This window comes from Paramormyrops kingsleyae, chromosome 12, assembly GCF_048594095.1.
Source record: "Paramormyrops kingsleyae isolate MSU_618 chromosome 12, PKINGS_0.4, whole genome shotgun sequence".
NCBI classification, from domain to species: Eukaryota; Metazoa; Chordata; class Actinopteri; order Osteoglossiformes; family Mormyridae; genus Paramormyrops; species Paramormyrops kingsleyae.
In genome coordinates, this window is record NC_132808.1 from 8,361,902 (window position 1) to 8,373,078 (window position 11,177).

Consider the following 11,177-nt stretch of genomic DNA (forward strand, 5'->3'; position numbering starts at 1 on the left):
AGACTTGCATGCACATCATCCCTCCTGCTGGCATGTCTGGCTCTCCCCTGTCCATCTCAAACATTTCAGTTAGCCAAGAGCAGGGACAGTAGGCTCTCAAGTGTGATTAATGGCAGGGTTAAGACCAAAGCAAGAAGATGTAAAATGCATTAGGGATATGCATCTCCAGCACTAAGGTTGATGTGATGCACACCTTGATGCATTGCCAACGATCCGATACATTACAGATAACAACAAAGCAACTGCTATTGCAATTCAGTATGATTCACCCCTATTGCGATGCAGTGCAATTTGACACGATTTGATTTCACACAATGCGGCTCAACGAGATAAAGTGATACAAAATGATGCTATAGAATTCAATATGGTACAGAAACAGAAAGTTTAGAGAGGAAATCAATCTAAATGTAACATTACTAGTCAAAAATCATTAGTCACATTTCTAAATAATGGCATACGCCCTGCCCTCTAGATAATTATCAGTTTTAAACAATCAGATTTTACCCATTCATCCAGAGTTCTTCCCAAACTGTATCCAGTGCAGTTTTTTTAAAAATAGAGGTAATCGCATTGTGGACTTTTATGCCAGTGCACTGATGCAAACTGGTGAACCTTACCATCCCCTACAGTAGCAGCTTTACACAGATACAGTTTCTCTGCCCATGCTGCTGAGCATGAAGGTGAGTACATGGAAGGGAGGGGACATGCTTTATTTCACTGGGTGTTGTGGCTCCCCTGCAGGAGAAACTGGTTAACAGAGTACAGGGACACATGTGAAGACCCCCACCCCCAGCGGCCCTCCGAAATGCCAATCCTCTGCCCCCCTGCTCCACCTAAAACTCCCTCACCTTGCTTGGTTGGAAAAACCACACACTCACGTATCAGTGCAGTTTTCCACCAAAGATCAAGATACTCCACAAGAGTACAGTCAGAATGCTCTCCCCATGCTCCACGTAAAATTTGACATACTTAGGCCAAATTAAATGTTCTGTACATCCTCATTTAATATCCCGTCGTGTGAGCAGATATCAGTCACATCGAGTTAGTCTCCATTGACTGACTTTCCATCTACCAGGTGTCTGAACCAGACTCCTACCAGTTTAATGAAACAAAGTGGCTCCACTGTCCACCTGGCATCATCCTGAGTCAGTCTGCACTGTGACATGATTAAATAAAACTGCCTCTTTCATAGAGGATATCATTAGAAAAAAGAGACAAGCTGCTGAAGCATTAAGTATCAGATCAGCAGTGAACGACAATGAGGGAAAAACAGCGAAGTGAATTTTATGGCTGAGTATGCTATTAAACAGCACCACACATGGGACTGTCTAAAACCGGAAAATGGGCATTCCTGGGGGGGGGGGGGGTCATTTAAAGGGTCCCCATATAAATACACCCCCATCCCAGCACCGCCACATGTAATAGGCCAGAGGCAATCATGTTCAACAAGAGTTTCTTATAAAATCTTAAAGCAGACTTGCAGTTGTGTTATGGGTCGTTTAAGGTTTCAATGCAGAAGCCGCAGTGGTTCACAACTGACATTGCAAAATAGGAAAAACACCTTCGGGTATGACTATAATGCTTTTAGATAAGAAAACTGTCCAAGACAGGGCATCAGGGACAGTTTCTTACTAAATGAAGCACCCCTACACGCAGCCGATAAAACCCGTTCAGAACATATGCTGGAGCTGACAGCTAGCACTTTGGGAAACACACTTACAGCAACAGAGAGAGAAATGAGCAGGAAGAACAGTGGGGACAACGTGCCCGCAATGCGTCCAGCCCGAAGGGGGGTCACCAGCCCGAAGGGGGGGGGGGGTCACCCTCACATTAACTCTGAGGTACCAGGAGTCGGCCTAGTAAATTTATTAAGGGCTCAGCTGCCAGCTAATCTTCACTGGTGCCCTGCAACCAAAAGACACACATACACACAAAACCAAACTGAAATGGAAATCCAAATAGGTATATTGTTTTTATTCATTTTTCCTTTTTTTTAATGAAATTCGTACTTTGTGTCAGGATTTCAACTTAAATCAAAAAATGATTTTGTGTGAATCCCCCACAGGCTTTCCTATTGGTCTAATCAGGTCACAAGGCTGGTCACCTGACCCCCCCTGCCATGCCCAGTAGCTCCTCCCACTCCCCACTCCTGGACACTGCTGCCCAAAAGACACAAATCCAAACAAAAACAAAAAGCATGAAAAATAAACCCAAACAGGGGAAAAAAATAGCCTCTCCATACAAACTCACATGACCAGTCCTCAGGGTTAAAGAAACGGAGGATGAAGAACAGCTCAATACTGAGTATGATGTGTAACTTGTGTAACGTCCTGGAGGGATTGTAGCTGAGCCCCTGCCACCCCCCCCCACACTTAGACTTGGAAAAAACTGAAATAAAAAGCTTATAGGAGGAGTTGCCCTTGCTGTATCTCCTTTGCGCCCCTGTTTGAGTGTGTGCAGACGTGACCGAGGGTCACCAGTGTCTATAAAAGGCGCCCCCTGGTGCCAGGGGGACCCTAGTACTTCACTCCTGGCACAAACTCCTTTGCTTCGGGATTCAAGCTGCTCTTGCGCTGGGGAACAGAGGACAAAATGGGGGCAGGTAAGATGGGCTGCAAGACCGGAGGTTTCATCCCAGCACATGAAAAGCCTAAACGACATGGCAACAATGTAAGCAAGCAGACGGGTGTATGCAGCGGACTCACCACAATATCCTCGGTGCTGACATCACTGACGGACAGGCCGTTGAGCTGCTGCTGGAGTTGCCCCACTCCAGAGGGGAGGTCCCTTGCTGGAATGAACCAATCCTGGTCCTCCTCATCGAGCATCTCCTGGAAACAGCGCTCCAGAAACTCCTGCTCCAGAAGCTCTTCCTCCACCTGGAAGTTAACAGATTGGACAAAAAAAATGTGCATGAGAACAAGGTTGGGCAGGGGAACTTAAACATTGTGAATATTATGTCTGGTGGGACAATATCAAGAGCGGAGCCAGAATTGTTATATATAACAGTAACTAAACTGACCTCCCAATTCATTCAAAGAAGGAAAAAAAAAAAAAAGGTCATTCATCAGCTTGCCCTTCACAACTGTCCTTGTGACATTTGCAGGCCCTTGTATAGAATCCTCTCTCTCTCACACACACACACACACACACACACACACACACACACACACACACTATCTACATCTTTGTGGGGATTCTCCATAGATTTCTATGAGCGTAAGCCTATCACTCAACTATGACAACTGTTTTTTTTTTTAGATCCAATTCTCAGATTTTTGTAAAACTGGCTCTTCCGTTATAGGGACCATGTCTGTATTATACACATGCCCCCCCCCCCCCCCCACATACACTCCATGTGGTGCACGGCGAGCACATGCACGCTGACCTGACGGTTGTACTCCTCCTCATTCTCCATCCACATGTATTCGGCGAAGGGGTTGGAGTCGCCCTCCCCATGCCCATTGGCGACCGGCCCCTTCCCCTCCTTCCCAGGGTCTCCGCCTCCCGGTGTCTTCGCCACCTCCGGACCGCTCATATCTGCCGGCTCTGGAGAAGGATTACGGCAAGATGCTTTTATTCCAAAGCTGACTACTACCCAGCTCTTCCCAAATTAAACAAAATAAATGCATTGGTAAAATCGCGCACACACATACATAACACCCCCCACCTTAGTCTGAGACATGGAAGATTTCAGATAAGCCAGAAACAAAGACAAAAGGTACAAGACGATACACCTCCATGCCCGATATGGGATTTGCAGAATTCTAAAACAAAGGCAGATTCATTCAAACACGTTCAACAAGTTCTGCAAACCCAGCCTAGAGCTCCACCATGGTGCGAAAAATTCCAAAACTTCAGACTCATCGCTAAACACTGGTGTAATTTTCCCCCAGACACTGTACACACCAGACTCCTTTTGAAATGTCTGTCCAGTGACACTTGCTTGAGGTACCAGAAACAGCTTTTGCCCAGTATATGCTGACGGCAGATTTCTGACGAGCTGGGAAATTTACCAGGCTCCAAGCCAGCGTTTCCCAACGTTGCCAGCTTTTACCAAACAATTACCGGCTCTCATAGGTCACCATACATTCTCCAGTGTCAGAACTCCATGACCAGCTGTGCCGAGGTCAATCCAGCAGAATGAGCAGCTTTAACAGTCAAAGCCCGACTGCCTCATTTTCACTTTAAATACACGTTAAAGAGCAGCGATAAAAAAAAAGAAAAAGAACAAAAGCTGATAATTGCACCTGGTTGAAAATGCACACACCAGTCTAGCCAAATCAAACAGAACAGAAATTCTGAAGACAATAAGCTAGGCCCGGCCTCCTACGATGTCATTCTGCAGTGGAGGCTCCGCAGCTTAAGATGTTCACGGTTGTGAGTTCGATCCCTCTTTTTGGAGGTTGCATGTTCTCCCTGTTTGCACCGTTTTCCTCTTGCTACTCTACAGCAGGGTTAGGCAGCCCTGATCCTGGAGTGTCAGGTTCCAGCAGGATTTCCATCCTACCGGATGAGTTACTATCTGGCTGAGATCAGGTTTAGTTAATCAGAGACCAGGTAGGGTGGAAAACCTGCTTGGCACCGGCACTCCAGGATCAGGGTTGCCCACCCCTGTTCTAAACCATGTCTGAAAACCAAAAACCCAAAGTATACTTGAACTGGTGTGTCTAAGTTGTCCATAGCGTGTGACTGCATACTGTTGGTGATGATCCAGTACAGCCCCTGGGCGTCTAAGGCTCACTGCAATATGGAAAAAGTACAGAACATTCCAGGCAGGGACTGGGGTGCAGGAAGTGGAGGATAACAAGACAAGCATCATAGCTAGCTGAGGAATAAGACATTTGCTACAGGTAGCCAGCTTATAGAGCTACATCTCTGAAGACATCTGTGATTGTCTGTCCTACCACACACCTGAAGGCAGCAGTGTCAATTTGGGGGTGGGTCTCTGTGGCAGCCGGTAAGCAGGACGTTCAGAATGCATCTGTGGTTTCCTGAGCGCACATGCGTTTCGAGGGGTATCTCCCAAGGGGACAGGGGAAGCATGTTATACGGCCCATGTATCAAGCTAAGGGAACCACATTATAACACAATACTGACTCAAAACACAGTAAATGAGAGATATGCCCCATATCCCTCCCACTGAATACAACTCCAATTTCCAGCTGGAGACGTCGGACTATCACGTTGAGACAGGTGCTTTGACTTACCAGGGCCATTCTGAACGTCCTGCTTACCGGCGGCCTCAGAGACCCACCCCCAAATTAAAACTGCCAAGTTTAAGAGAAGATATACAGAACAAGAGCTACAATATAGTTTAAACAACCATCATTAGATCAGAAAAGACCTCGATTGCCTAATCTGTCAGGGCGGCACACTGGTCTGTAACATCTCACCAGGTTATACATGGTTCTTGTCCAACAAAGGTCAGGTAACCTACGGCCTGGGCTGGCACAGAAGCCCAAGCTGTCGGGGACTGGGGACTGGCAGCAAAAATTTCAAACCCAGTTTAGTGTTATTTTGCTTACAGTGTGGTTGCATTACTTCTTTAAAAAGATATTTCTATTTAGTTTATATTAAAGTTCAGGTTTTGAAATGTGTTTCTAGGGACAGACCAGAAGTTGTAGAGCTATTTTATGTGCAAGACCATTAGAGACTCCTACCTGATTACAGAGTGAAGCTAATGAACCAATTTCCTCGAAATGGACAAAACATGTTGCAGGAGTTATTGACGGACATTAAAAGATAAATTACTTTAGCTACAGTAAAGTCCTCTCCGATATCCAACATTCAAGAAACCAGCATCAAACATAAACATGTAGAATTCACAGTACTAACCCAATTCAATTAAACGTTTACAACAAACTAAAAGCCACTGCACATTACATGCCATTTCCTGCGTGTGCCCACAGAGCAACATGCCTTAGCAGTCTGCTTGTTCCGCTATTGTTTACCTTGCGAGCTCGTGTTCTGACATCTAACTCACTATAACAGCATAATTACTAATGTGTTCCTACGAAGAAATTAAAGTATGTATAAGAAATGTGATACAATTCAGTGTTTTTCCAAAGAGCAACAGCCGACTATCTGGAAAATTCAACTATCCAGCAGTGCCTATGTCCCAGACACGAGAATTTTACTGTAAATGTGTGAATACATAAGTATTTTACATTTGTTATCTAGTTTTTCAGAAACAATGTGTATAGTTTTTGTCTGTCTGTAGCTTTCCCATTTTCACAGCTTATTTCAGTTTATAAATAGGTTTCCTGGCAGTTTCAGTTTTTGATAACCCAGCAGAGATAGGAGTTCCCCCAGCAATCAGTACCTGGCAGATAAACGTAAACTTTTACCACATACCCACCTGCGTGGCCACGACGTCACGACGAATCCGCACCTTTAACCTAAACTTCTGTTCATCCTGGAACCAGCAGCACTCTGGTCAAATGCTTAGCCGCTTAACAGAAGCACCCTAAGAGCAAACTGGATGTGCTGGTTACAGTACTTAGACTGGAGGAGCTTTTTGGGAGGGGGGGGGTGGGGTGGCTAAAGAGACACCCCTGGCAAGGTTACTGCCTCCCTAGAATCACCCCGCAGTGGCGCAGGTGGACAGGCAGCAGCGTACGGCTGACAGATTCCAGCTGGAATGGCCACCATTACTACCACAAAACGTCCCTCGTTTGTCCACACCAATGTGGACCTTCTGGCACGCATGGGAGTACAAACTTCAGGTATCTGCTCCTCCTGCACCAATGAACTTCACCCCCCCCCCCATTTTAAAACACAGACCTGTCTTGCTGTTACACATGGCTGGCTGTCTACTGATACTGCCTCTCTCAAACAGAGTCTGGAAAATTGTGGGCAACGAAGACCGACAACACCCCCGCCCCCATAATCAGGGATAAGGCATCAAATCCAGCAACTCCATCTACAGTGACAGTTATCCGAAATGGCTGGCTACCTCTAGTTGGGGGAAGCCAGAAGACAAGGACAAAGAACATTTTAATTAAGCCATGAGTTAGCACTACTACGCAGAAATTCCCCAACAAAGTCACGCTAAGGGTTAGCTGTCGCCCATCCAAATCTAGCACAAACGCGGGGTTTCAAATGACCGATTCTCCTTCAGTCACCTGCTAATACACCTCAAACACTACCGCCCATGGCCCAAGCAGGCCCGGCATTGTCTGCACGTACAGCCAGGGCTCAATGGAAGCTCCGTGCAAAGTCTGCCAGGTCAGCATTAACCGGGTCTGCCCGGCCAATTCGGGGGCATCGCGCTGGAGGTACATCATCACTCAGGCCCTCCCACACGTCACCTTCCATATCAGTACCAAGCATAAGCTTTGATTACAATCGGAATACATTTTAAAGCTCGAGCGGCATATAACGGATGTCGTAGGGAGGGAAAAATGGAGGCGGGCGCCTCCTGTTTACAAACATGGGAGAGACCCAACGGTACAAATAGGGGATATGAAAAGGCGTCCGCGTCGATGGCAGCGTTAAGGCCGATAAACCGATCGGGGATCAGCGCGGTTAAAGCTCACAGACCGGGCTCGTTAGTCACAGGACGACGGCGCCGTAAATTGTTAATCAGGGACGATGGCCGTGGACTGAGTGCGCGGTATTCCGGAGAACTGGCGAAGCGCCACGTAGAACATAATCTGGGGGTAAACGGCGTGCGGATGGGGGGAAACAATCAGGGTGATTAAGACGAGCTGAGTTCGGCACGGCAGGCGGCGTCCATGCGGCGCTTAACACCTTTAGCTGCTGCATCAACTTTCGAAACTAACCCCGCCGATTAGACAGCCGGATAGCACGCAGGGGGGATCTTCGTGTGACAGAAACTGCAGGCCGCGGTGTGATGAAGCCGTGTGGGCAGAGCGGGGGCCTTCCGAGCGGAGAGGAAAGCAGAGGACGGGGCGCAGACGCGGTCGGAGCTGAACGCTGACATGTCTGCCGAACAAAGGCTCTCACGAAACGCGGGGGTATAACGAGCGCCGCGTGGTTCGCAGACGGCGAGGAATCGATACCGAACGCCGAGGTGGCGACGGGTTATAAAACTGTACCTGGCATGGCGTGTTCTGCGGGTTTACGTCCTGAAATCCGACGAGCGAGGTTCCCCCCTCAGCATGTAGCGTGGCAGGCTGCGGATGCTCTCGGCCGGCTAGCACGCAGCGGAGGACATAGCGAGTAGCATGGTCATGTGACCTCCGCTAAGCCAGCCCACCGAGCCCCCCCCCCCAAAAACCAAGGTGGTCACGTGACCTCCGCTTAGCCGCCCCCCGTCTCTACCTAGCAAATACACATGCGCGGCCCTTCACCTAGCGGGTCCAATACATGGCAAGCACACTCCAGCTGAGAAATATACTTACAATAATAATAAATCATTATTATGATTATTACCCGTCTCGATTTAATTTTAAAACGCGGTAGAAGGATTTTAGTGACCATATGATTTATTTTAGCGCCAATCCCACGTGGAAATGTTCGCGTCAAGCAAACAGCCCCTATGCATCGTACTTGTTCCACATTTTTCGACGTCTGGCTAACTAACATGACAGTTGCACTGACTGTTTGATTAGATGCCGAGCTGAAAACTTCATTTAACCAGCTAAACAGCATGGCATTCTGTTTAGGATGATATGCTGTGTAACGTGGATGATACGTTGTATAAACGGATTAAACGAGGTAACAGGCAACCAGCAATAAGGCAAAATTATTCATCCGAGGTTCTCTTTAATAATTAGTAGCGAAAATTCACAAGAATCCGTTTATCCTATCAGTTTAACGTACAACTGGCACGCTATCATTCCATCGTAAACAGTGAAGTATAAGAGATAATGTATTGCACTTACCCAATTAATTAAGCAAAAAAATATCCCAGCCACCAATAAATCCTTTAAACCGTTGTGTAAATAGCCGCTCCTACTGCAAAACGGCTTTTCCTCCGTCTTTGATTACAAAAAATTAAAAAAAAAAAACAAAACATTAACTGCAACAACCAGGACTACACGCCTTTGTCCGTGTTTTTCGTAGCTATTCGCCAAGCATTGCGCCTATCATAAAGGTTTACCCAATAGTAAAACGGATTACAGTCACGTGGCCATAATTAAATGACCTCTGCGGAAGCCATTGGTCGATTCCCTTATCAGTAATTTTCTACTGCGTTTTGACATCACTTTTAGGCAAATCCCTTAAGTCAAGGATTGTCATTCGCGGTTTTTAAGATTACTTTTACGGGTTTGCTATTGAGGCTCATAGATTCTGAATTCATTCATATAATTGTGGATCCTATGATCGTGATTAACCAAGAACTCTTAAGTGCCATTGTCTTGATACTTAGTTGAATCTGAAATTGCTATATTTATGTCAGTGCTTGTAAGTAACGCAAGGGCGTCTCAGCGACTTTCTAATGTATGATATGATGTATGAAAATTACGTGCTTGGTGTTGTACTATTTTTGATTACCTTTTGCGTCACTGATGGGTGCAGATACCTTCAGGCATTTTCACGTCCCGTCCCTCCTTCACCGGCCTGCTGTATGCCGGTTACTGAGGAACTTGCCAAGGCAAACATATTATATGCAAGATAATCATAAATGCAAAGGTCGTATAAACATTTTAAGGTGACTGTGCAAATAGAAAAAAACTAAACAAATATTTTATAATATAATTTAATATATCACCATTATGAGCTCTTCGGGCAGTCTATCTCGGTTATAGAACGCGCATTGCTGGTACTGGGATAAATGAATGGTCGGAAAGGGGTCAATTATTAAGATATTGAGCCCCATTAGGTAGTGTACTAGTCAAGTGTATGAACGTAAAACATTGCTGTTGCTTGAATTCCCTAAAGGTTATTTGATTCTGATTTTTCCTTGTAAACAGTGTACGTTCCTTTTAGGGCGGATTTTATACATCTGTTTCCAGTTAAAACGGCTTACTTCTGCAGTGAATGATCCCAGGGAATTCTCATTTAAATGCATTCCACATTTATGGAACTCACGGAGTATTTTTATTTACATAAGCAGTCTTTCTTCTTGTTTAGCTCCTTCATCTGTCATTTTGCATCCTGCAGCCTTGCCCATATGCCTCGTCTAATTACAGGGGCAGCCATGCAGCACAGACACCAAGCATAGAGTTCTTGTTAACGGACAACTGTTGTTGTGAATCCGCTTTTCTAGGGGTAAATATAAGCGGTAAAATTAACTGGAGAACGTATATACCGTAGTGAATTGCTGGTTGGAAGATGGATGAATGAATGATGTCTCCCTCTTGTGGATTTTTTTTGTTAATACAGCAATGTTCTTTATCACCCACGCTATTGTTTTCAGCAATTTTTCAGTAGCCATCCATACATCCATCCAACCTTTTACCCCTGTCGTGGTTGCAGGGATCTAGGTAGCCATTGAACAGGATGCCAGTCTACAGGACACGTACTCATACATTTATTAAAATATATTTACATATATTTTGTTAATATTTTTTTGTTTAAACATACAACACAAAATGAAAATTTTAAGAGTAGTACATGCATATTGTTTTGTAATTGCTGTAAGATAACCATTATTTTCCCATAGCCTGTGCATAGGATTTTATATATATATTTTGCCTCATAAGAATTTTTAGGCAAAACATTTATTACTGTTATTTATTTATGGATATCATTCTGATTTTTACATAAATGAACAGCAGTCATCTTATTTAATAGCAAACCCACATATCGTTCAAAAGAATTCGACAGTCATTCTGTATTCCGGCAGTCCTCCGTCCATTGATGTGCTGCTGCCAGGCTGCGTTCTTCTTCATTCCTCATCATCCCACACTGGTGAGCCAGGCCAGAATACACCACCCAAAAACCACGATGCAGACCCTGCAGAGCTTCGTCCTACACTCCTCCAAAATCTATGATGAGCACTTCACTGGACCCTCTGCAGCTACCACAGGTAGCTGAAGTCTCTATGACTTTCCCAGTGTTTTTAATACAGTTTAACCCCCCCGCCCGCCCTGTTCAGAGAGATGCTGAGGGCACCACAGGTGGATGATTCTCTGCTGTCCTGGATCATCCCCTACCTTACAGAACTGTTCGGTTACAGAACTGTGTATCTGAGCAGATGGTGAGTAGCACAGGGTCCCCATAAGCACCTGTACTTACTCCATTCCTGTTTACCTTCTACACCT

The 11,177-nt window shown here is 45.5% G+C and overlaps 1 protein-coding gene across 2 annotated transcripts; it reads right to left on the minus strand.

Moving 5' to 3' along the window:
* Nucleotides 1–1,953: 1,953 nt before the first annotated feature.
* On the minus strand, nt 1,954–9,006 carry paip2b (poly(A) binding protein interacting protein 2B). 2 transcript variants are annotated; one of them, XM_023838179.2, is made up of 4 exons: nt 8,853–9,006; nt 3,389–3,549; nt 2,706–2,879; nt 1,954–2,573 (listed from the first exon to the last, which is right to left on the minus strand). In XM_023838179.2, exons 2-4 carry the CDS (start codon nt 3,536–3,538, stop codon nt 2,517–2,519), a joined length of 381 nt encoding a protein of 126 aa, XP_023693947.2. In that variant the 5' UTR covers nt 3,539–3,549; nt 8,853–9,006; the 3' UTR covers nt 1,954–2,516. The 2 variants fall into 2 exon arrangements, with proteins under 2 accessions (XP_023693947.2, XP_023693946.2); XM_023838178.2 differs by lacking the exon at nt 8,853–9,006 and adding an exon at nt 8,064–8,222.
* Nucleotides 9,007–11,177: the final 2,171 nt, after the last annotated feature.